This window comes from Andrena cerasifolii, chromosome 14 (assembly GCF_050908995.1).
Source record: "Andrena cerasifolii isolate SP2316 chromosome 14, iyAndCera1_principal, whole genome shotgun sequence".
Lineage (NCBI taxonomy): Eukaryota > Metazoa > Arthropoda > Insecta > Hymenoptera > Andrenidae > Andrena > Andrena cerasifolii.
This window is the reverse complement of record NC_135131.1, coordinates 3,290,492-3,318,220: the sequence shown is the minus strand read 5'-3', so window position 1 is coordinate 3,318,220 and position 27,729 is coordinate 3,290,492. Positions and strand designations below refer to the sequence as shown.

The 27,729-nt window shown below is 40.5% G+C and overlaps 1 protein-coding gene across 12 annotated transcripts in view; it reads left to right on the top strand.

Annotated features, from left to right (window-relative positions):
* Positions 1 to 27,729, top strand: part of Atg16 (Autophagy-related 16) — a 679,282-nt gene that overhangs the window by 169,879 nt on the left and 481,674 nt on the right. Inside the window, exon 9 of one of the 12 annotated variants that reach the window (XM_076826318.1) lies at positions 12,084 to 12,126. The exons of the other annotated variants lie outside the window; for them this stretch is intronic. Within the exon in view, the coding sequence (XP_076682433.1) occupies positions 12,084 to 12,126 (43 nt within the window). The remainder of the gene's footprint in view (positions 1 to 12,083; positions 12,127 to 27,729) is intronic. 12 annotated transcript variants of the gene reach the window in all.

Here is a 27,729-nt window from a genome sequence, read left to right as displayed (position 1 = left end):
AAGGTTGTCAGCAGCCTGAAATGATATTGTCGCGATAGAGGCATGCATATAAGATGGACGCCGAGTGTTTTGTTATTTTGTTATTGGTTGGAGGATTGAAAGTAATCTCGTTTTACGAGTAACCGGGCCAGCCATGGAGATGGGCAAAACTTTTATTTGAATAAAATCTGGAATAACGAATACAAGTTAAAAAAAATTATTCGTCATGCGTCGAATAAAGAAATTAACTTTATTCGTTAAACAATCTAAAGTTGAAGTAATTTTTATTTGATCCGTTATTTAAATATTTTTTTTTTATTTAGTTAATGCCCAATTCTGGGATGTAGTTTACAGCAAAGTGGTATTATTTTAAAGGTACTCTGTTGGCATTTAGAGGGAGGGAGTAGAATTTAGAACCGATGCACAATTGATATGATCGTTTAGTAACTTAGAGTTAGGTCTTATCTATTTTTTGTTCATATACTTCACTGTGTCGTACTATTTGAGGGACATTGACCAGCAGATGAACAGAAAAGAATATATTGCGATGTAATTGAGGCATAAATGACAATAAAAAATAATTATTATAAGAAATAAGTATTGTTGTAGAGTGCATAAAAACAGTGATAATCGAGCACAATAGGCATTTTTAATATTGCAAAAAGGGCCCAGAAAAATGACACGAATTCGGCTGGGAAGTTTTCCCATGTCCTGAATGCACTCACGATATTGCGTTATCGGATTATCGTCTTTTACGATCGACGAAAAAAGATAGAAATTCATCCAATGCACGTATAAAGCTTGTCTCGCAAAAAGTACCTAATATACATTTTCTGAGTAGGTAAATAAACATAGACTCCAGGAAGGCATTATGGTAGATTAATTATTTATCGAATTTTCTTATTAAGGTTAAAAGTTTCGGGTGCAAAAAGAAAATGGATGATAGGGTACTTCATAAATAATTTGTGCACAGAGTGAGCCAAAATCGCGTGGAAGCCAAAGTATGTAAATTCCATTAACCAAAATAAATCGGCAAGTCCTTTGTGCATTTTGCAATTCAAAGCTTCGTTTACGATATAAAAGCAACTGAAGTTCCAACGTTCCACTTTCGGCGCGCACATTTTAAATATCAGGCGATTCAATGCGCTCTTACACGGTTTCCAGATTTTTAATTTATTTCCAATGGCGTTAGCAATGCTACGCACATCGAAACAACAAACTGCCACTTACTTTTATGATTTCCAACACATTTATTACAGAATCGCATTAAACGTCCTTAGTCCAACAGTAATATCAGAAATATAAGAGTTGCATATTTCATATGCATAAAATCTGCATGCGGCGTGAATATTCCCTTTCGTTTTTGTAGGATTAAACACGTAACATAATAAGGTAATAATTTGTTGAATTTATTCCGGCGTCGATATCAGGAATTTCGTTCACGGATCAAGGAACATTAATGAAAACGAATTTTCTTTCATTATGTGGGCGATTCGTTTTCATTAAAATTCTTTGATCCGCCGCTGAATTCCCCAACACCTGCGACTGAATATATTGGACAAGTTGAATCAATTATTTAACGTTTTACTACGCATTTAAATAATTCTACGTGCACCAGGGAAACTGGCTTTTCTTTACATGAAATTTTATGGAACATATAATTCTATCGTTATTTTTACAAAAATTGTTCTAAATCTAAATTAGCGAACCATTCACATTAATTACGGTGCACCTCGAACTGATCGATCATTTGAAACCAGGGGATTGGAGCAGAGCAATTTTTTATTTGCTCCGCTCCACCATCAGAATACTTGCTCCAGCTCCGCTCCTGCTCCGCTCCAGCTCAGTTCCATGGTGTTTTTTTTTTTAAATAAAAATTCTTTTAATACTTTCAAACAGTGGCCTTTCATTTGCAAGAACCCCACCTTTCTAGATTTTCATTTTCATATAGAAAAAAAATCATGAAGACTGCTTAATTTTCGGGCGAGGACTGTATTATGCCTCCTCAAAACCGGGCTGCGCGGCCCTACGATATAATATTTGTTCAATGATTAAAAATTAAGAATTGGTATTTATTAAAAACCACCTGTTCTTATGAAACGAAAAAAAATCAAATAATAAAAAAAATTTGGAGCCAGTGGAGCAGTAAAATTTTTCCGCGCTCCGGCTCCGCTCCTGCTCCGGGCAAAACACCACTGCTTCACTGCTCAAAATCAATCACCCAGCGACTGCTCAACGGACGGTACCTTTTTACAACCAACAGTGGGGACCAATCCCACCGTTGTTACATTCCTTCAGGAACGCAAGCGTGGGACTCTGACAGGAAATAATCAGGCTTAACCGAACCTGACGTAGGTTCCAATCGATACCCGATCGACGTACTTAGCTCTTTCCCGCGACAAGGTCGGCGGAAGTCTTCGCCCGGTTTTTGGCCCCCGAGCGCGTAAGAACGTCGACGGAGCTGAAGCAGCTGATGCAATTAATTCAGGCCTGTCGTGTGTGACGTACAGATTTCAGAAGTAGACGCCTCATAGTCGCCGAGCGGATCCCACCTAGGCTTCGACAGACGCGGGCATCGCCATTAAATAGCAAGTAAATGGTCCGCGTTTCATTTGTGACGCAACATCGCATCATAAAACGCGAAGGAGATGGGCGAACTCGGAACTGCTGAATGATAACGCATCTACATGTTAATTATTATTATCCTCTATCAAGTTAGAGCACGTCCGCGCTGTCGTTTTGCAACAGATTGCAAGTAAAGTGGGGTGCCACGAAGAAAAGGGAATGTGCTCGCGATCACGCAACCGCATGCTGCCCGGGCTAAAGGTGTGCCCACACATGTAACCGAACCGCGGACATAACGTTGGCAACATCTCGGCCTCGTCCGCGGTTGTAACGCTGCCGTGTTATCAGCGGCTGGCGAACTGACACGCTACGGTGACGCGAGCTAAGCCTGCATTCCGTGCTCTGGAATAGGGTAGCCTGATTGCCTGCGGAGTTAGTGCGGGCAACACGGGATGGAAAGAAGGGATATGAGCGAACGGTGTTGTAAGTGACACCAGGCACCGTCACACTTGCCCCCAGCCTTGTAGCTCTACCACTTCTTTCGCGCGATAGTTGAACGCCGACATTGCACTGAACAAGCTCGAACCCTCCAGTACATCCATTTTCTATTTTGCGAGACTGCGAGCCTTCCAAGGTCCCATTCACATCGTCACGTTGGTAATTACCAGGTACCCAAATCGACTGGGCCACTCGACGTCACTGGGAAGTCACCTCCAACCTAGAATTTGGCAGCAATAAACGTGTCAAAGGAATTTACGTTAAGTTGTCAATGGACTTTACAGCTGGGACATCTAAGCTGGGTGATCAGATGACTTTCTTCGGGTTCTACCTCGATGATTCCTGCGTCGAAGTTTTGCTCTATCGCGTGTAGCGAAGGCTCCACTTGCTGTTTGAGATTAGGGTTACGCTCTCGGGTTTGCTACTCGTGTGGAGCCACCTTAACGATACCTATCATTTAAACGTAAATCGTCTCGCATTCCTGCCGACATTGGACGCACACAGCGACGACTTGCCTCTAGAAATCAGATCTCCCCGGGAATGACGCAGCTGTTGGTACCACGCTGATCAGCAGGAAGCACTTACCCACTGTTTGCTACATGAAATCACCACCACGCCTTGCTTGTCTTCGCGGCTTTGGGCATTCGACGCGAGCCTCGCGAGAAAAGGAAGATACCGGGGGATAACCGAAGTCATTGATCTATCATAAATCTACGGACATGCAATTCGAGTTTAATGATCCGTTAAATATTCCTTGTAATATGGTATTTACAGCGCCGATAACCGTCGACGCGATGTGTTATATTGCGTCGCGTGGCTGTTATCATTTTATTGTCCCCTTAGCTTGCTGCCGTGTCGCCGCTGCTTCAATAAAACTCCGATCCAACCTGTCTGCTCTGTGCTGGAGATGGATCAGTGATTAAAATGAAACTTTACTGTTCAGTTGTGTAGGAATGGTGCCTTTTCAAAGCATGACATCACCGTCAATGTTTTCTGTAAAGGTATCATTTGGCTGTTTATTATAAGGCGTCGTTTTCATATCTACACGCAAAGCGTTTTCAATGTTTATGTTTATGTTTCAATGCAGCATTATTGACGTTTTCTAATGATGAAGTCGAAACGCAAAGGGGCTAGGCTTTTTACCAGACGGCTGATTTCACAAGCGATCGGTCGATGTGCAGGGAACATGATTTCATAGTGATTTATAATGTTTTTATAAAATAAATTATTATTCCGAAAAATTTCATTGTACAATTTCACAGAGAACATTCGTTCGAAAGAAGTAAAAAATCACTTGACTTCACCTCTCGATATAATTATATTTCTTGGAACCAATCAGAACGACATATATATTTCCTTGATGTCTGACTCAAAACCTTTCAATTGGTGTATAATAAAATTCCCGTACCGTCTTTGAAAAAAAACTGCGATTAAAAGAAGAAAAACGAAACTTTCAGAACACCGACGTCTTTTTTTAAAAATATCTTGAGCACCAGAAGATTGTTGACCAATCTATCGATATATTCAATTTCCTCATTGTCTGACGAATTGATTAAGAAAAAATTGTTTTAATCGGTGCAGCGGATCCTGATATATAGAGGAAAGAAAATTCTAGGTTGCGTGGACCCAGTGTGGTGGAAGCGTTAGGAAAGTATAGTGTGGCGTTTGAGGGTGAAGGTATTATTATTTTTTTTATTTATTTTCAGTCTTTATTTCACACATTTTAATCCATAGGATGGTGGAAAGTCGATGAAAAAATCGCTGACGCGCCAAATCTCGTGGCACGTCGAGCTGACCCGAAAAAACATAGCACAGAAATGTGGCCTTTGGTGGAAAAGGATTTATTGAAGCTGTTTTTTTTAAACATAGCATATCATGACACAGCTTAGCTTAGCTTGTGGTGGAAACGGTTCCATACGATTGTATTGGAGCTAATTTTTTTAACGTAGCAAAGCATAGCCAAACATAGCATAGCACATCTTTGCTTACTTTCCAGGTGGATTCCCGGCTTAAGGGGTTACGCCACCCTGAAAGTTTTGAAAAAACGATTTTTTTTCTTTGCACTTTCTTATTACGTAAAGTTTTAAGAATAATTTAAGCCGTGGTAGACGCAAAAATTCCCCAAAATAGCCGAGTTGTAGAGTTTAAACGCGGCGCGGATGTCGATATTCCGCAGCAGGTAGCTACCATTCTACTTTTCTTCTTTTGCGTTTTTCTCGAAAACTATTTGTCCGATTGAGTTTAAACTTGGCACGCATATCCTTAATGGTATTGTCTACGATGTAGCATATCAGTTTTTCCATCCTATACCCCATTCGTATATAATTAATGGTTTAAATTCGTTTTTTCATGTGAAAAACGTATAATTTTTTTCACTTTGCTCTGATTTGTGCAATCAATTTTTTTTCTTCAAATCCCTATGCTACATCATAGGTATTTTATTAAGGAACACGAAAATCATCGGGTTTTTGATTTCAGACGAACATGTTCGTTATAATTTGTTAGGTTAGTCACGCGCGTAACGGCGGACGAGCTTCGCGGGAGAACAAATAACTCGGTCATTTTTTAATATTTTTGTACAGTATTTATACAATATATGCACTAATACATGCTCTACCCATAAGAAGAAAATAAATAATTTTCCACCTCATAGTATCGGTAAAAAAAATTCGTCTAGTTTAGTGCTGTTTCGAGGGCCTCAGGGTGGCGTAACCCCTTAACAAACACCACCGAAACATTTCCTAGCAGAAACACACCACGGAACATCCTCCACAACAAGTCCACTAATCGCGGAGCTCGATTTACAGAGACCGATAGAACCGAGTGGAAGTCGTGAACCACAAAATTCGTCGATCCCGCAGACCGATTTTGGTGATCCGGTCAACGAAACGGGACGCGTGCCTGAAATTCTTAAAGCCGCCCCCAAAGCAGCCCGCAGGAAGAAACACACGCTCGCCGTGCCGGGAGTCGGCCCGAGTCACGGAAGAAGCGAAATCGCTATAGAATTCCACCTGACAGTGGCAATTGACAGGAGTAACGAATGGTCGCCGGGACGGGTAACAGCGGCGTAAAGATAAGATCGATCCTTCCGTTGCTCGAGTGGGCATAACTCGAGCCGGGCCCTTATGATAATCGGGCCGCGTGATTGCGAGGATTTGTTTCTGCTATAAGCATCGCCGGTTAGATATGAATTAGAGAGGAAAATCTACGATCTGAAATTCAATAGTCGATAAATAACACGCTCAGTGGATTCTGTAATCGGTACTTTGTACGCTGAGTACCACCTGAAGCACGGCGCTGCTACGACCCACGAGATAAATACGATCTTGCCCGCGACCATCGTCATCCATGCCGCGTGCCCTGAGTGTTGGAGAACACAGCGGAATCACTTTACGCTCCCAGCGATTCGGTTAGCTAGCCGCGTCTTCTGGTATCGATGGCTACCCGGAAGGGACAGCTTTTCGTTCGTTAACCCGCGTCCAGCGAATCCGGGCCCGTGTGGGCCTGCTTAAAACGAAGCTGCATGGCTCAATTATTAGGCCGGTGAATATGAAATTGAAAATATTCTTTGCTTTTTGACTATTTTTTTATTTTACTTTCTGGAGCCTCTGTAGCATCTCTCGAATCGTGAGCCAGCGGTAGCAATTGTTATTGTATCCCCACCATAAGCAAAGGAACTTTTACGCTATTCGCGATCGGCAGTTTCATATGCACCAACCTAATGTTAATATTTTCTTTTATGAAGAAGTGGTAGCAGGTCGAGGATTTAATAGAGAAGCTTATTCCGAGGTGTGTAGGAATGAAAGTAGTGCGGTGAAGAGTGTTGACGGGAGGGGTTGTCCATATTAGCATACAAGTTTCCTTTTTGATGGTAATGGTTTCCTCTAATTTTCATATATTTTCTTGAAGAATAATTAGAGCTTCTAGATATTTAAACGAGAGTCGTATTTTGAAGTTTTCCTTCTGCCATACCACACCCCCATATAAATTAGAGTACCTAACACTCTCCCCAAACAAAAAGCGGTACTTTATCGTTTAAATCGACTTCAAACATTCGTCGCATTAACCCTTAACGTTAACATCCTCCCCTTCTCATCGTATAATTTCCAAACTCAGTGGCGTCCAAAAACATCCCCTTCTTCTCCACTCGTGATACCCAAGGAACTTCCTCCGGGTGTATTCAAGAAACGTTAACCGCTCATTTCTTTCCCCCGTTAGCCCGCGAGCTAACTGAGTTCCCCGACTGACACCGTGCATTATTCTCCACTTGCGCTGGGAGGGTGCGGGGGAGAGGCATCGTTCCCCCTTGGTGCAACGTGTCCCAGGTCCCCTCTCCCCGTTTCCCAGCGCCGTCGGGGAATGCGCATAGGAAAGTCATAGGCGATATCCGTCGCGGATTCAGCACGACAATATTCCATTACCCCCTGGCTCCGTGGCAGGGCGGCGGGGTACGCCGTCGGGACTGTCAGACCGAGAGTGCGCACGTACCGGTGTGTTGTGTCACGTAATATTGACTATCGAATAGATAGCAGGCTGCACGCGGAGGAAACGGTGGTTGCTACACGGTTACTGGCATCGTACAAGGCGCGTCGGGTGCGCGCCGGATGCGCAGTTCTTATGCAAACTGGCGTCAGTCCAAGTCCTGGTATTACGAGGTGTCAGTTGTGTCACCTCTTACGGCAGCCCTTGTCGACTCGACTGGAGTAGACTCGATCCTCGACGTGCTTGGTTTCGTATCCAGGCTACCTCTGCTTCCTCCTCGTGTTCCTCTTTTTCCCTCGCCTTTTATTTGACCCCCTTGCCCCCTCCGTCGTTGCTCCCCCCCGTTCCCTTTCTATCTCGCCCCGCGCCACGTTCGAGCTGGTACTTTGATCCTACGGATCGGCCAATCAGAGCTCCCTCGCCTTACCTAGCGACCCTTTTTCGCCCCCGACTCTCAAAGTACAAGCGCCTATATAGGATATAGCGCCGGGTTACGAACACGCGCGCGTGGCTACACGAAAGGCAACGATACAGGGAATGTGTACACGGGCCTACACGACCCACCCCCGCCCGAGCCCCCTACCCTGCCCTGCTACTTTTTCCGTGGAGTCGATCCCACGAGCGGTGAATTAAGGGCGACGCGGCCACGATACACCAGCTTCACTGTCCTGTTAACCCATTAACCCTAGCAGCCTGGCCTCGTTAACCCGCTCCTCGCCGGTTGTACGACGACTACTTTCGAGTTATGATCGCCCAGTCACGTTTCCTTCGACCAGCGTGGGATACTGGCTAGGCCCCGGGCCCGTGGACGCATCCCCAGCTTACTGGTGCGACATTCCCTGCGCGTGCCATTGAATTTCGCGACATACAGCGCCGCGCAGGTTGCTCCTTTTAGGCGCGCCGATGCACGCGTTCCTCGGCGAGGATGGGGTAGGTTGAGAGCCACGTTTTCGCTTGGACGCCGCTGGCTTCTGCGTTCAGGAGCCTTCCTAGTGCGACGGCTGAAGGAAACGCGATTTTTTGGAATTTAAAGAGAGAAACAAATCATTTTGCACGGTTGTAGCTTTATGCTATCACCTGTCAAGACTGTAATTAAAATTGTAAGTAAAAGTATCCATTTATAGCGGAATGGGAGCATCGTGAGGAGAACAATACTGTTGAACTAGTTTTTGATCAGTTTAGAGGGCCTCCCGCTTTAATATTTATTTTTATCCTAATGAAACTTTAAATCATAGAGTTTTTTATACTAAAAGGTGAATTAATGTTTAAACTTTAAGGAAAAATTTTAAGACGTTGGAAATAAGTATAATTTCATTATTTATAAGGTATGGAATAATAAGGTGACTAGGAACTAGTTTTTGATCATCTAAAATACATGCGAACTAATTTTTTATCAGGTCAGGAATTAGTTTTTGATCATCTAAAATACATGGGAACTAATTTCTTATCAGGTAAGGAACTAATATTTGATCAGAAAGCCATAATAATTAAAAAGAAAGTACCAAATAAACTTATTTTTAGTATTATACCATCTAAATTTATTTTTTTTATACTTTTATAATGTCGCGAAATTAGTGGGACGGATAGATTGTTTGGCAATTGTCTTCGCGTGGATATCTTTGTGATTTTGTGGTGACCGTTGATATATTCGCTTTGCTTCAATCTCAAGGTGCACAGTTGTGTTAAGGGGAGCCGTATTTAGGACGCTAGGAATAAGGTGATCCTTGGGATTTTTTTCTAAGAAGCTGTTAAGCAGATTTCTTCCAAACCTTCAGGATATTTTAGTTGAAACAATGAAAATTAATATTTTCGCCAAAAACGAAAAAAATTATGGTTTTGTTGATCGTAGTAACTTAGTTTCGCAAATATTTGCAAAATTCTAGTTCTAACAATAAAGTAACGTCTACCGAGTACGCCTGACAGATTTGAAGTGGCCCAGGACTTTTCGTTTTTTGGCAATCAGGTCCGGCATCCGGAAGGATACCGTTAAGGAACTACTTAGTTCTTGATCAGGCACTAATTTTTCATCAGTTGATGAAATAAATCGTTCTTTTAAGTTTATGTCAATAAATAATTGTTTGAAATAATTACTGACATAAAAATTGATAATTCAAGAACATATGTGTTGTATATGAAAGCAGTTAGGATTGTTAGCTTTCGTGAAAATAAATGTGTAAGGTAGCCCACTTGAAGGAAGCCCCTGTTGAACGCCATCCCTTACTGTTCGAAGTAAGAGATCACCATCGACGTCAAAGTCGATTTTTTTGGTGGTTGTTGCGGTGTTAATGCTTATTTTTATACATTTTGCTTGTAATAGTTTACTTTACAATGTAGCCCACAAATTTTAGTTTTATATGTACCACTTTGCTCGAAAACTCAGCGATCATTATTTAGTTCCAAATTTTTCCTGTGGAACTAATTTTTGATCACCTGAATTCGCAAGCTAAAACTGGCAAACCCGTAACAGTGGAAATTTAGAAATCCGGCGAGTGAAGAGGAGGGAGGGACGAGCACAAGCAAAGGGATGGTAACGGATTAGTGGCTTTGCGTACATCCCCAGCGTTTTACAAATTAGAGATGAATTCACGAGCGCGTTAACATTGTTTCACATCCACCGACGAGGGGCGGCTGTATTCTCGTTATCGCGACGCGATTCGTTAAAGGAAAAGTGTTTGAAACCCGGCCAGCGGGCAACGCATGGGAACCTTACGCCGGGAACAGTGGAATAATGAGTTATAACGATCGGTAGTCTAAAGGAATTAATACCTCCCCCGCCAGCCCGGGCAGGCCACCCTTCCCTCGATTAGGTATCCGCAAGGGAGTCGAACCGATTGGAAACTCTCGCTCGCGGAGTCGACTCTCCTCGCGATGGGCAAAGTGCATTATGTAAATTGGTGGGATAACTAGGTAATTAAAGTACGAGAATAAACTACGATTGCTGGAATTCCAGCGTAAGTTCGTTCCATTTCACAGTTTCCACTCCGTCTTTCTTTCCCCGTCCGACCACCCTACCCTTCGGTCCTGCGCGCCGTCCTTTCTGGCTTTCACTCCGTTCCACGGGATCCGAACTCGCTAACGAGGAAACGGTCCCTTATTTTTGAATCTCTAATTCCTTTCGTTCCTTGGTCCTTGCAAGGGGACAGATGGGGTGTGGGTGAATAAATGGTGGCCGGACGGAGCTCTCCCGGATGAAAATCGTCCACCCGGGCCCAGGCGAAGGCCTCCGAGTGGCTGGATAATGCGAATTCGTTCGCACGCCCCTGGCGAACGGATGTACCGTGGAACCTTCAGCTGGGAAAAATCCTAAATTCGGGCCGTCGCATCGATTAAAAAGATCGAGATACCTACTTTCCGTGAATGAGAATTAGATTCGACTTGGCGCATTCGTTCGCCCCTGGCTAGCCACTCTATCCCGAATATCCGGCACTTTAAATAATTCATGGCCTACGTTGAAGCTAACCGATGATATAACTTCGTTTCTCTTCTCCCTCTTGAATTTTCCTCTTTTCTAATATCAGCGATCGAGTTACGTTACGATAAGGAATTGAAAGTACGGTGGAGTACGTGTAGTACAGAATGCGTAGATAAGAATTTTAAAAGATTTTTCTAAATTGCACGTACGTATGCTGTAGGATAGCGTTTCTTTGCAGAAAAGATTGGTGGAGATTATTTAGTGCAAAATGGATTTTTATAATACTTTTGTGGCTTCTGCATTGAAATTGGCGTGATATAGGGAAAGCTGTTAAGTGACGAATGAAGCTTTTCTGCTGGTAATGTTCCTTAATATTTTGCTTGTAACTTCATATTAATTATTATAATAAATAACATGCGGCAACATTGTTCGATATATCGGAATTCGAAATGTGAAATGTTAAAAATATTGAATGAGTGTCGAAATGATATCGAACATCGCAATTTAGAGAACAAATAATAAAGATTGGAATTGAAATGGAATTTCAAGTAGTAGAAAGTATAGAAAAGTGTAAAATTTTTATGTTTTAGGGAATTATTTAATCTCGAGGAGGATATCTTATGATTGAATTTATTGTTTTCTAGATGTATATTTGTACACAGCACTGCCAATGAGTAAGCTTGATCTTTTTATGTAGTAATACATCCTTTTGACCAGTAAAATGTAAAATGACCAGACACAGTCATGCTTAAATCAATTTTATAATGGTAAAATCGTGAGTAAAGAAAGGCCAGAAAGGTTCTCTTCGTGATTTGTTTCATTGCCAGATAAGAAAGTAGACGAGCAAGTGGAAACATCCAGTGTGCGATCAGACATGCATTAGTAGTGCGTTACAAATTTACTATCAGTAAATAAATATAAATGCTAAAAAAGGATTAGAAATTTATTATTCTTCCAGTTATTTTTTCTTTTCATCTTGCTCCACATTTAGTCACATCGGATTATCGAGAGTGCGATGAGACCACGTTCCTGTGAAGTCATAAAATTTTATACTTTTCTTTACTAATCAATTCTACTTATAACTGATGTTTGCAATATTAATTCAGTATCGCGTATATTGATAGATACAAATTTCTTTTTGTTGCAGGTATGTGTCAGCGTTTGTTACACCAGCGTAAGCAACATTTCAGGTAAATTATTATTTTAAACAACATTTATTGTGTCCTTTTGAGAACTCACGTCTTCCTTAGATTATTATTTTGAACCGATTTATCTGTTGCAATTTAAGGTTGCAACGGTCCAGCTTCTCCAAATTGAATTTCTTTATATTTATTATCATTCTTTCGACAATTATTAATGTTAGAAAGGAAAACGTCTTCGTTATTTCGGTGAATATTAAGTGGATTGCTTAAAAATGTGCCAGATTTGTTTTAAACGTTCAGCAAAACAAATGAGCCGCTCAGTGTTCGCGCCCAAGAAGTTTTTAAGGATTTTAAGAAATAACAAAGAGTATTTACCGGAGTAAATTCAAATATTCATGAGCGTCGAAAGTAAGCTATTCGAGGATTCCAACCGAGAATAATTCAGGAAACAAGTAAACTCCTGACGTGTTTTCAAATGGAAGAATTTGCAGCATTCCTGGTTTGCGATGGCAAGATTTAAGCCGCGACAAGTTTACTCTATTTTTCAACGAGGGAGACTGAATGGTTTTCGCGTCGAGTTTCCACTTAACGTTGTGTCGCTGGAAACTTTCCTTTTATTAATCTCCTGCTCCGCTCCTTCGAAAGTTTACTTAATCTACGAATTTCAAGTTCATTTATTATTTTACACCTCGTTTGAAGAACGATCAATACACGTAGGTACATATAACGAGCCGTAGATCGAGAACCTTATTTCTAAAATCATTAAAGTCAGCGTTCACATTTCAAAAGTAACGAATATTTATTGCTTCGACTATAGGTATCTCTGAAACGAATTGTAACTATTCGTTGCTGGTCAGCGTTTTGTATTGTGCTCACAAATCTGTTTACTGATTTCGTTTCGCACAAATTGAATTCAACGCTGCGCTGTAGAGTTGACATTTTCACAAAAAAATTACATTTGGAAGTGATATTTTCAATTATTATTTCCAGCGTATCTATCGACGCAGGAATTTGTAATCAAATTTTCGACGAAATTTAAACGATTCAATTGTAGAAAAATTTCGTAGGTAGTATATTTCGACTCAAAGAGATAGTTTGGTGTGTCGAGTGGAAAAATGACTGATTTTAAAAAAAAAGTAGGTACACCGCTTATTTGAATGAAATTTTATATATAAATTAACACACTTATCTATCATGACATGATATGAATTTCTATTTTATCTACCTTCTTTCAATATTGCATGAGTTGTGGAAGTACCAATAGACAGCCACAATAATTACACCATCTTCAGGAATCAGAATACAAGGAAAAGGAAACAGATTCCTATTTTACAGAAGTATAATTTCAGTCCCTGTTATAATAAATTCATGAAATCGAAAAATGGCAAAATGACAGCACTTTGAAAGAAAACAACTATTTTTATTTAAATGTTTGCAGTTTTTCTCCTTACTAGAAAATGTTTCTTACTCCTGAACTGACACAAGAGTGAACCTAGCGACCTTGATACCCACGCAGCATTCGGTCGAAAGGCCCCTAACATCACCAATTAAATAGTGATATTTTAAACTTATATTATTAAAACCTTGCACCCTAAGGGAACGCATCGATTCGTTTAACCGCAGACCCTAGAACTGCCCTCTGAACCCGGAAATTCTAATTTATATCTCGCGGTGGCATTCGATTTGTATTCCTCCGGTTGTCGGGCAATCGAATACTACGTGGGTTTTCGAAGTTCTCGGGCGCAGGGAGCTGCGAACTCGTTCCTTCGGATTGATTTCGTATTCGTACATGCATCCCGAATGCCCCCGTGGGAAAATCGCTACACAAAGCTTTCGGAACAGCTGTAATCCGACCGGTTGGGCACTGGTAACCGACGAATATCAGGCCACGTCAAGCATCGCCGCGAACATTAGCACCCAGCGAAACGTTGGTACTATAATCGATCGGTCCTCGTGGAGGTTTCATCATTGTTTGCATTCCGTCCAGTCAGGAAGGGGTCAATTCCATGGAACGTTGGACGCGTTGGCTTCGCGCTGATTATTCCCCGACCTCTATAACTACCTGTTTGGATTCCCTCTCCCTCCCTTTGTTTATCCCTCTTTATACATATACATATATACACAGGGTGTCCCCCAGGTTTCCGCACAAACTTTGCCAGTGTGCTCTGCAACTAAAGCCAAGACGAAAATGTCACTTAAGCATAGGACCATAAACCATTTATTGAAGAGATGTAACCAAAAAATTGCAACATTAAGGAAACGTTCTTCTAACACAACTCGTCACATCAGAAGCTTCGCAGTACTAAATTCCGTCGGGGTTTGTTTTATTTCGGTAAATGCGATATTCATTTTTTAATCTTCAATAGGTACTAATAGATAGAAATTATCGTTTCCCAACTTTTTAATCCAGCATTTATGCACCTATATTTATATATTTTCGTATTTTTTATAGTCGCACAGTACCTACGCTGACTTTGTGCAAAACTGTCAAGGGCACCCTATATATGTGTATTTGCTGTACACATCCCCGATTTGCTTTTCTGTGCAGATTTATCTGTCTTCGCTCGCGAAATCCTATCTTTGTCCAACTTTGGTCTTGTTTCGCTCTTCAGCCTGTGGTGCATGTATAGATACGCTAGCCTGGACGTCGGCGCGAATGGCGAACGGCGTGCACTAAATGTGTTCTGCATTTGATTACTGCTCAATGCAGACTGATAATTCCGCATGTGCGTGTGACGCGTGTTTTGTATCGCCTGCATTTTGCCACGCAACGTCCTTGCGCCCTGTTGTTCAGCATTTCTAATCGTCGATATTATGTGATGACTAGTCATTAGAGCGATACTAAATGAATTGCTGTCGCGTGTGGTATCCATACGTTATTAGTGGTGTTAAGTATATGTATGAAAGCATATTAAAATTTAACTTCATTTAAAATTATTTATTAGAAAGGTGTTTAATTAATTCGATAGCAGATTTACAGAAGCTTAGATCGTTCCTTTTTCATGATACTTGAAGTATGACGTACAAGGTACTAACTAATTCTGAATTTATGTTTCATTGGTATAGGTACTTATAATGGAAAGTACTTCTTTCTCTTCGTGGCGTTTTAAGGGATTATGTCAGGCGGCCGAAAAGAGGCGAATATTTGTGAATTTTTTTTGAAGAAGCGGAAGCGTATAATTTTACAAAACTTTTTGCGTTTAAAAGAGCAACATTTAAAGAGCATTTGGTAATTTTTTCGCAGAAAAATATTTACGTTTATAATAAAATAACAAGCGACATCCAAGAAGCATTTTTAAAAATTTGGTTTTGCGGTGAGCAATGCCATTCGGAACCAAATTATCTAAAATCAAAAAACAAAAAAGAGTTCGTTAGTATATTAATGTGTCCTCAGGTTAAATATTAATTTAAAACAAAATGGCGGCTATTTAATGTTGAAATCCTGATTTTTTTCGCGTGATTTTTTTCACGAAAACATAATTATTTCCAAATCCATCTTGGATGGTTATTTACAATTACAACGGTAGAGAATTCAAAGGAATCTATAATTCAACGTTTAAATAACGAAGATTCAAATAATTTAACTCTGCTTAAGTATTCTGCGCAGGTTACACAGTTGACTATTTTTTCAGCCGCACTTTTGACCGCTTGCATATTCGTTGCACCCGGATTTGCCGGGTCGGAATTCGTGAACGAAGGAGGACAATCTTGAGATGGAAAAATCATGCGCGCAACGCTTTGGTCATTACAAACCCTCTGTCTTGCGCAGGTGTCCCCGAAAGAAACGAATGTTCTAGTCTCAATGAAAACGAGTTTATTATTTATATATGGGCAAGTAATATGAGCGTTTTTTTCCAACGCGGACCTCATAAAGTTTTAATGAAAACTCGCTGAATGCTCTGCACATGTGCCGGTTATAGCGCAGTCCGCGTGCAGTGAAATACTTTTCGCGCAAATGGACAAACACGAGGAAATGTACGAGAATTCTTCCGTAACAAATAGCGAGCATTTATTCTCGTATTTTTGGAACCAACTACTTGAAGATGTTGAAGGCCACGGAGGGAAAGCTCTTCTTTCAACACTACTCGTGTACAGTCATCGAGCAACCTCAGTGATTGAACCACTTACAACAGCAATTAATTTCTGAATTAATATTTTACTCTGAAGTAAAAGTTGGAATTAATAGTGATTCGAAATTTGTGGCAAAAAGTCCTCCATCAATTTTGCACATCAGTTGAAACTAAATTTCGAAACTGAAGCACAGTACTGTGAATTTCCACGACTTTTATATTTTAGAACGCTGTACAAAATTCGAGCCTATTACAATCGAATGTATCCTGTATCAATAAACTGATACAGTTATTATTTTCGTTCTGTAAAAGCATGCATTAAAAGCTGAAGATTTAATGAACAGTATGAAATGTTATAGGGGGACTTTCCCTAGTGCCGGACGCTTAGGGGAGGTTCCGGTCTAAAAATCGATTTTCTTTTATTTCATGTTTCGAATGTTCAACCTTTTAGGAATACGTGTTTAAATGGATTTTTAATCCAAATAAATCAATCTCGATTGGGGAGAGTAGAATTAAACATTTCTCTTCAACTTGTCACGGAATAAGAAGAGAAAACGAACTGCATTGGCTTAAGAGCCATTCAGCGAGATAGCCTCTTGTTATTTCTTTGCAGCACTGATAAATATGCAGTGCTAGAAAGTAAAACGGAGATGGTGAATGTCGATACGGCACTGTTAAATGGAAACACTTCTCCTCGGAATTTTAGAAACACTTCCCTTGAAAACGGTCGCATGTTCGTGGGAAAACGATATTTTCACGTTCCGTTCATTTCTGTGAAATGGAACCTTTTTAGCTTTGCAATCCTGGCAGTCAAAAGGATTGCAAAATTCATTGACGAATCCTCTTGCACGTGCACGCCACCGATAACTAAATTATATTGCGAAGTTCTGTTGGTGTGATTTTGAAAAAAGGAAGAGAGGAAGGCATATGCATACCCATGCTGGCAAACGCGGCACTCTTGCACCTACTACGAGCAGTTTCACAGTCATAGGGAGGTCCTTCGTACTGAAATTTGTCCTCCCTTTGACGCGTATTGAATGGATATCAAAGTTGAAACACGAATTCCAATTGTGTACTATTGATCTCCTGTTTTTTATGACAGCAATATCATTTTGGTAAAAACAGCCCGTTTGTCATACGTTCGCTTCAATTCTTCTATGGTTTCATTCGAGTTCTATGCTTAAGGCATGTTGCAAGGTACAATTACTCTGTTGCGTATATTTTTTTTTTAAATTTGTAGTTCTTTCAACTCATAACGAACCATTGAATCACGTGTTGCCCATTGAATTCCTCTTTCAATTCGAATGGATACTTCCGACTGTAATTTTCTGATTCCAATGCTTGCTAGAACTGTTACAGGTATAAACTGAATCCTAACATTTTTAAATATTATTCAATTGGATACAATTGAAATTCAACTTCCATAGAAATATAAGTGAGTCTAAATCGATCTAACAATCAATATCTTTTTGAATCATAGGTAGTTCTATCTGCTCGTACCTTTTACTCTGCTTTGCAAAGTGATCAGTCAATATTAATTTAGCGGGTGATTCTTCCTGGCAAATTACACCACGACGATTAATCGTGGACTCAGAATCTCAAACAAAAACGAAAGAATTAAAGAAACATCTTAAACCATTTTTACACAAAACATTCATGTAGCCAGTCATCTGCACAGACTCAAATTTTCTATTTCCTTCCACCATTCTTAAACCAGCTCTCTATCAAATATGTACCCCCAAAATATCTTCCATCAAATTACTCCTATATTTCCTGTGATGCACCAGAAATGGGCAAACTTTCATAATAATTAAACATTTTTATTCGACGAATAAAGTTATTTTTTTTTTTATTTATTGAGAATTTTTTAACTTTAACTCTAACTCTAACTCTAACTCTAACTTTAACTTTAACTTTAACTTTAACTTTAACTTTAACTTTAACTTTAACTTACGCTTTACAATGTAGTATCGCTCAATGACAGTTTTCGTCTTTTCTCTTAAAATTAAAGTTAAAATTACAGTGAAAGATAAAGTTACAGTTAAAGTTAAAGTTGAAAAATATATTCAACGCTCAAGTTGAAACGCTAAAAAAAATTAACTTTACCGGTCGAATAAAAAAATTAACTTTACCGGTCGAATAAAAGAATTATCTTTATTCGTCGAATAATCTATAGTCAAAGTAACTTTTATTTGATAATATTTATTTATCAAATTGAATCATTTATCAGATTAATTTTTTAATGCTCAATTCTGTGATGCACGCAACAATTTTTCAAATTTTCTTACATCCCGAACGAACGACCCCCTCGACAAAAGTGCTCGCGAAACGCTTTTACCAGCGACGCGCACTTATCTACCTGTAACCGATCCGAACGACAAGGAAATCGCGTCGGGAGCGATATATCAGCGGGAAGCGTGAATTAGCAGTAATAATAATCGCGCCGTGGGAAAATCAATCCAGCTGATGTTTTATTAGCCGAACGACGAGCCACGTCAACCAGACATCAACGAGATTGTTCCCCGAACTTCCAACGCCGGCCGCGGAAAAAATATGCGACCACGTACAAACGACCACCAATACATTTCGCCAACAGCACATTTCACCCGCAACTCGCACTCGCGGGTGCTCCAATGCATCAACGCCGGCAATTTTTAGGCTGCACGGCGGCGGGTCGGGCGAGGTGGGAAGGTGGGAGGGCGGATGGCTTTTGATGCATCGCCGTAATATCGGCGATACATTAATTCAAGGTGAATGGGAAATATATCAGACAACCACATAATTTTCGCGCGGCCTGGCGTTCGCGTGTGCACCTTCCCTATTTATTTCCTCGACTCGTCCGCCGGTGGTTTGTTAAATGTGTCTCCAATGCGTCCACGCACGCCCCCCGTCCTCCCCCGCGACCATGATCTATCGCCATGATGATTCTTCGAATCTAAAGTTCGCTAAACGCCGCGCAAATGAATTCGTTCGCCCTAAAACAGAGTGAAATTGCTGGTTGATAGTCACGTTCGTTCGCGGCACTCTGTTTATTTCTCTGTATCTTCTGGTTTTTGCCCCCTCCTACCCTCCCTTTTTTTTTATTTTCTTCGATTTTTTTGGTCGGAAATATCGACATTTACGTAGTGTATTTATATCTGCTTTTATTCGAATGGCAACAGTTCATTTGGACGTTTATGAGTCCCGTGAAAGTTATCGGTAATTTCCCTTTCGTACCAATACCGACAAAATGGGCGAACGATTTGTAAAAGCTTTCGTGAAATATTGAGAGATATACTGGGGCTCGTGAATTTGTTTCGGGTATGCGAGCTTCGCGTGTTCGTTTTGGTCTTTTGACTTTGTTTGGAGCATAATGTGGAAGTTATTAAGGGGTCATCTTACCTTACTTCAAAATTCTTTTTAAATTTATTTTGTATTATATAAGAGTAGCTTAATAAATACCAAAAAGATTTGATTCATTATGTGTTGTATTTACTGAGAAAAGATAGCTTTAAATGTAGCTTAATTTAGTCGGCCAATCAAAGTAGAATGAGCCCTTATGGGGTTGGACCACCTTGGCCAGGTCAAGAAATAGTGCATTTTTGGGAACTTATTTCTAAGCGACAAAAACGCTTTTATCGATTAAAAATTTTTCAATGAGGATAGGGACATCTTTGAATAATATACACAACTTTTTTTAAACGCTGTAATTTCGCAAAAATATTGACGGTCGGACGATAGAGAATACATTTAAGAACATCTGTGCAAAATTGTATAAAAATCCGTGGACTTTTATTTCAATTACAGGGTACACCGTTTCGGAAAACGTGGTTTCGAGAAAAACGCATTTAAAGTTTTCAGAATGTTTTGATATTTGAAAAAAATTGTAGGTATATATTATTCAAAGATGTCTCTATCTTTATTAAAAAATTTCTATGGATAAAAGTGTTTTTGTCACTCTTGACCTGGCCAAGGTTTCAGTAGAATATTTCTGCAAATTTATCATTTTGTACAATTTTCTGGACATTATGTAATAGCAGTGTAACTATCTACACGCGTCAAATTTGTTTACCTGGTAGGAAACTGCTAATGATAGGTACCTATAAATTGAAAACTGTAAAACTTTCTCAAGAGACATAAATATATATACTTCCAGCGTAAATCACAAATTTATTTAAATTTTGACTTCAATGATTTCTGCTTACAAAACTAAGAAACTTTTGGTTACAAGTAGTATAACACCTACATCCACCGACATTACAAAAAAGGGAAATACAAACAAATTTTACAGACAGAAACACATGTTCCTACATGTTCCCCGAAAAATTGTTAAAAAATTCTGTTGCGGATGTAACTCCATCGTACAACTTCACTAGAATACCTTTCTACAGTATTTTTTAAATCCACTCCTCCTTTCACCCCATCCTCCGAAATCCTTTCCCCACTGAAAATTGTGTCTAGACTAACTCGACACAAAAAAATCGTTCTCTTACGAAACGTTCAACTTTTCACAATTACGTCTCCACTGGCCGCGAGATTCAGCTTCAACAATTGCCCGAATAAACGTGCAATTTATCGCTCGGGGGCGAAAGTTACGCAAAGCGGAAATATTAAATCATACCACGGACACAACCGCCAGCAGCAGCAGTTGTAAAACGTGCGATTATACGGGACACTAGAAATTGTCCAAAGAGTTAATCCCCGTAGCGGGAAAGTTGCTTCGTAGTTGTAAGACGGTATGCGCGTTAAGAGCCCGCCGCTTAACCGCAAATGCAACCGAACTTCGGCGTGCACGGATCCTTCGGTAACATAAATTGCTTCGCGACGGTACGCAGGCTTCTGCAAAGATCGAAACGCGGGATAAACTTCGTTACGAGTGTCTTCTGCGAGACTTGTAATTGCTGGGATTGTGAACATAAGAGCAAACGTTTTCACCTCATGACACACTAGAGGGCTGCGAACTGCGATGGTTGTTAAACATATGTACGCCTTCGAGAACTGATGCCAAGTCGCAAAATCGATAGAATTCTGAAGAAATGGTTAAAAAAGAAGGCACGTGTTGAATACTTATTTTGAGTATCAAAACGTAAAAGTACTTAGTTGAGTATCACGAATGCATTATTAAATCGAAAGAAATCAGATTTTAAGTAATTTAAACTGAAATATCTTAGGCTAAAGGGAAGTCGTGTTGAGAAGCTCTTGCAGCAGCTGCTTTTCTATCGTTTGTTTCTATTATTTAACAATTTCAAAGGGTTTAACTAAGGTTGTGTTCAGATATATTGGCCGGTGAGTTTGGAACGCTGCTCGGCTCCACCTGAACGAAGCCGTGTGGCTGTTGTTTATTCTTAGCGTTGTAGCTGTGTGCGTTACGAAGCTATGCGTAAACTAATACGAGATAAAACTATCGAGAAAGAATCAATGTTCTGCCCAATAAACTCCTGATTTTTTTCGGAGCTAACGCACACCTATTCTGATGTATGTATTTCTACGCTAAGAACTCGGTTTGGCCTACACGTCAAGAGCTTGGCGCTATCCCCACCACTTCTGACTCACTCTTGTTCTGTGAAGAAGCGAGAAAGTGGTGGGGATGCTTCGCTGCGTGCATACGTACCTCACGGGCACCGAATCCCCACCGCGCGACGAGCAGGCCCAGCCCGAGAGAGTCAGAACGTTGAGAAAAGGAGCAGGCAAGCGGTATGGTGGGAGAATACCCCTCACGAAACTCACCGGCTCATATATCTGAACACGACCTTAGGTATATTAGACTTTTCTTCTGATTTTGTGGATTTTGGGAAGCAGTTGTTTTTTCCCTGAAAATTAGTGCAGGTAGCGTATTTCTCGTTGAAATCTCACGACTCTACTGTTCATATCACATTTATATGCATACAAACATTGTATTATGAATGCTACATGTATACATGTATTTATATTCATCGATTTATATAATTATTCATAACGTTTGCAGTATAACCAAACAGCACTGGGATGTCGAAAATTACTTTGTGCAAATTGTCTGGGTTTATCTTTTCGAAATCCATATCGAGGTATTCCAGAACTTGAGTAATATTTTCATTGGTACAGTACTGTGAAACAATGTTTAAAAGAAAGGTTCTGTTTTTTTCTCCGCACCGTGCACCGATCAATAACTATTCGAATACAGTGGCCCATAAATTCTTTTTTTCAATGCATAGAAACTTTTCTCGTTTTTTTTAAAAAAAATATTTCACGAGGCAAAACCTGCTAATACTTTTGTCAAATCGCTGTGAATACGAAAACAAATCGAGCACTGAAAGCTCGAAAAGTACGAAATTCCATATCATAGTGACACGGTCTGGGTTAGGTCTGGGTTATTATATAATAAAGGTATTCGTTAAAGACTCAAGTCCAAAAGTACAAATCCATAGTACCGAAACTCTAAAGGTGAAATCAGACGGCTCGTGGCTCCGCGAACTGGCTCGACTCGTCTAGCTCGTCAAGGCGGCTTGACGAGCCTGGGCGAGCCGAGCTATGACCGATCAGACGGCGCGTCGATCGCCGATCCACGAGCCAGGCTCGCGGAGCCACGAGCCGTCTGATTTCACCTTTAGAGATACATATCTATACATGCTCGCATCCATCTTACATATTTCACATTATTAAATATTAAATCCAATTAAATTTTAACTCCACGATCTTTTTACTAAATCCATCCCTAACAGTTCTTCCAGTATTCTACAGTATCCTCTGTACCCCACGCAGTAAAGATTCCTCAAATAATATCGGCAGAATAATTCGCTACAACTAACAAATAATCACTGTCCAGACAAATGCTTCAAATAGGTAAACTAATTCCATTCAGTTAATCATCATAGACACATATCTATTCCAACTTATTCAAACACCAAGGTTCACCCACATTTCAACAGCAGTTCCAACGCACCCCGCCTTCACCTGCGAAGAACGCTCGTCTGCTTCACGCCTAAACAAACAACGAATGCATCGCCTCGGTTACCACCGTGTTTGTTAAAACGATCACACCCACCAACACACTCCCCATGCCCACCGCGTTTTACGACTCACCTGCAAACAACCCGCGAGAAACCCCGGTAACAAACCATCTTCGACAGTCGAAGCGTAAACTACTCGAGGAATAGAAGTTGCCACTTCTGTTCCTTGACCTACGAGGCGAGGCAAACATTCATCCGTTTCAATTTAATACGCAAACACACCCAGGCGCGATGCCGCGTGTGATTCCCTGAGAACGACAGCTGATTAGCGGGATAAGAGCACCGTCTACGCGCTTTCCACAATCCAGTAGTCTGGAGCTTGCTCTCCTTTTTTCGCCGCCTTTCCTTCCGCTCGGAATCGTCCCTCAGAACGAAGAGGCGAGGAAATACCCACGCCCAGCCACAGGGTACTTCAAGAATGGGAGCTGCTCATCTTCGCAGCCGTAACGTTACCTTTACGACTATCTCGAAGTAGTCTCGCCCTTTGGGAACGGTTCCCTTTCATGGCCTCCCGTGGCTCGCCTCTAAACTTGCGGAAAATGTGAACAAACATGCCCGGCTGACGTCGCGTGAAATATCGACAGCCCTGTCGTCTACGACCGCTGAGGAGAGCTCGCTCCTTCTGCCGGATACTGGCCGAACGACGTTAATGAGTGAGCTCGTTAATTTACCAGCGCAAAACGATTCGATGAATAAATTCTTCTGTTTATCACGAGGCGGCGATCTTTTGGGCGGCGCGCAACGGTCCCGGATGTAATGTTGAATTTAGCTGGTCGTTAGAGGCATTGTCGTTGGGGCTGCACCGACGGGAAATCGTTTTACGCTTGGTTTATGGTTACTGCGGGGGAATTTTAAACGGAGCGCTGCAGAATTTATCCTCACCCTTCGCTTCTTTTTTTTCACTAATTTTATCATTGCGCCATAATTCGAGTGGATTTAGAGCACAATGGGGAAGCAAGATCGAAGACAGTGGTGTGATTTCGAGAGGCAGTGTTTAGTTTGATGAAATTAACAGTTTGTGTTAATAATCAGTTTGGGTGGAATATTTTGGTATATACTGACGGCCAAAATTTTGGAATCGCTTGCCGATTTTTATTCAAGTCACGTGCAGTAAGAAACTTTCTTCTGATTCGAAGTTCATACTTGTAAAGGCGATTGCAATTATTTTTATTGCATTACGTTTTAGTATCTTATTCGCTAATTCTCTTTAGTATTTTATCCTCGAAGTCTCTACTTCCTTTAAGTCCTTCGTCAATGATGCATTTTATTCAGTTCAGCAATCCTTTTTTTTATTGTAGTTTATTAATGCACTAAAGATTCATTCCTGGAGGAATGTGATACAAAAGATTAATTTCGATTGAAGTTAATCATCGTCGAATTTTATCCGAGCGAAACAAAAGTTGTGGTTGTCGACGTTTCCCAGGTGTAAATCCGCGGCGAGGCAAAAATATCGTGTCTCAAATGAGACTTTAATCTCGCGAGATTATTTATTTTTTTTTGAAAAAATACTTACATAGTCAAATTTTCAACAAATGCTGATAACTGTTAACTCGGCGGGAGGCGCTACTGGGTAAAATTTACCACAGAAGCACTTGTTGCGAAAATATGAAGACTGAGTTTTTGTTACAATTTTTTAAAGAACTTTAATAAAGACTTTAAGATATTTAATAAATTTTCTTTGATTCTTAAAACACTGTACTTTAACATAAAAATTACAAAGTTAAGAAAAAATATTCTGAAACCGTGGTTTTTTACGTTTCAATTTTGGGTATTTTTGACCCGATAGCGACAACCTGTGTTACAATATGGGGTGCGCCTCGCGCCGGGTTAAAAAACGTGCGATCCCTTGGTTGAACATAAATGCATGGCATAGTAGAAGTGACTTCTTTCTACAGTAAATCGTTCCGCAGTAGAGCATATGCCAATGCAATGTTATTAACAATTAGTCAACCTACCCCTTTGGACAACCAGCCCCGGTCTCCCCTAATTCTAACCCACTTTCACTGAACATAATCGTGTATTACCCTCGGCAAGTTTTCAAACGAAACACTTTCACCATTTCACCTCACTGCTCATTTGATTACGCTTGCCGGGTGCACTTCATATTTTCCTCATCCTTGCCCGTAAATATCCGCAGCCGGTTTCCTTGAAAATATTTTAATATTTAAATACCTCGCCTCTTAAATCCTTAATCGGTTCTGCGCCTCGGGATTTATTCAGGAGAATTTCTCCGCGAAAGAAACGACGTCAGGATTTTCGAAACGCTTGAACAAATACGCCCGGTGCTTCCGGGAGCGATTAAAGTGACAGTAAATATTTCGCGAGCGGAGCGTGTTCCACGGGGTGGGCGGCGCGGGCTTAAACGGCACAGGACTTCGTAAACTTGTTATCGGGTCACGAAGTAAACGCCTCCAAATATTTTCACCGGCGTGCAATTTTCAGCGTGCATGATTTATCCCGCAAACGGCGGTGGTATGCATATCGGGGCGCGTTCTCAGTGCACGTTCCCAATCGCGCCTCTGTAGGTACATGATCCGCCAATAACCTACCAAAATTAACTAATAATTCAACGGGGATATCGGGCTAACGACTGCTTTGAATTATGCATCAATATTGAATACGGACTAATGCAACGGCTCTACTTTATTCCGCCACTTCCGGGGCGAGTGAAACGAACCCCTTTTCAGCGACTCCGCTCCCGTCCGAGGGCGCATCAGGCGTCTCTGTATGCGGGAACTGGGAATTAAATTATACGCGTAACACACGTGATTCCCTTGTGTGATGTAATACGACAGCATCACATGTTCGTGTTTCCAGTGGCGCAGTTTATGCGGACTGTAGAAGTGGCGAGCTTTTGGCCTTTGAAGCGAGCCAAAAAACATAGTAGAGGGTTGTAAAATCATTTTACAGGTTGAAATATATTTCGATTTATTCCAGTTTCAATTTCATCGCACCTGAAGGAAGGCAGAAAGGGTGGCTTGGCTTTTAAGGCTTAAACAATTAACCCTAAAGTGGCATCGTGAGGGAGTTACCCAAATCAGGTCGTGAATTCACTTGTGCATCGAAAATAGAAATATAAATTGTGACTACAGAAGCTGCACGTTCTTCTATCAAAGTGTTTGTTAGTGGATTAGGGTAGTTGTGGGTATTACATGCGGACTTTTATGATAGGTTAACTTTAGAACCTTCGATAAAGCGCTCAAATGAATGAAAATCCCTCCTTCTTTTTTTAAAAGAAAGTTGGGACCTTAATAACTCCATTAAAAAATGTGCGGACGGGGTAATAGGCACAGTTAATTAAAAATACAGGGATTGAAACATCAATGTCATTGCAGGAGTTACTGCGGACATGCTTGCATTCAGGGCCGGCGCGAAGATGGTTGGCGCCCTTATGCAAAACATTTTTGGCGCCCCTAAATTTTTGCACCTGTTTTCTATTTAATGTGTTTTGCCGTCACGAGGTACAATAAAAAAAATACATTTACATTTTGTTTATATGGGAGCTGGACTCCTTTATTATTAAGTCTGCGATATAGTTTTTAGCGCCCACTTCGGCTAGCGCCCTTATGCGGCGCATTACTTGCATAATGGGTTCCGCCAGCCCTGCATGCATTACTGCCTGCCAGTTATGTACTAACGAAATACCAATGGGGAAGATGACGCAAAGCTCGGCGCAGAGTAAACATGTTGGTGTGATATGTTATCAGTAAAAGTGAAAGTATACATTACGAATCCTCAGAATGTCAGAAGTGGAGGTTGTAAGCTTTAATTGCTCGCGTTCTTGGAGAAAATGAAGCCTGAGACTAAAAATGGATAAACTAGTTTTCGATTTTATAGAGTAACAGAAATTATTATGCTTCGACTTGTCCCATAATTTGGAGATACTCCGTGGAACTTGGACGTAACGTACATAACCAAGTAATATACATACCTAACCGGTCCAGTCCTGAGCCAATACAGATATCTAATTGATTCGATAAGATCAATTTACACAGTCGAGACCTAACTATGTAACCAAGCTATCGGATAAGTAATATAAGTAATATGCTATTGCTAACATATTTTGTCTCGCAAACATATATTCTAAAAGACTACTTTTTTTATGAATTTATTATGTCTTGTCTACTTGATTTACATGGAGCAGTGGTTGCAAATTTCTGTATCGTATAATTAATACCTGTGTTCATTTCGTACACTATATGTATGAAGAGACCTCTGATTTATAACTTAATAAATAATCACGTTTGACCAACTTAATCTACCTAAGCCACCATATTTTTATGAAAATATGTCGATGTTTACGGCACCAATACCGTTGAAATATCTCTGATTACCTTTTCACGAAAGAGACTTCTGTAGGAAATTAATTATAGTCAGTATATTCATTCAGTAAGGATGACACTAATTTAGAAGATGTAAAAAATTGGAAAGCATGTGAATACATTCGAAATATCGATGTCACGAGTTATAGAAGTCTCGTGCGAAACGGCTGTATCGTTTTCTTTCTCTGAAGCAAAATTACGAGATATTAAAAAAGTTGAATAGGAACGATATTATAAAAAATATCTCTGCTGAATTATGTACGAATGAAGTAAGGACAGGAAATGGGAGATGAA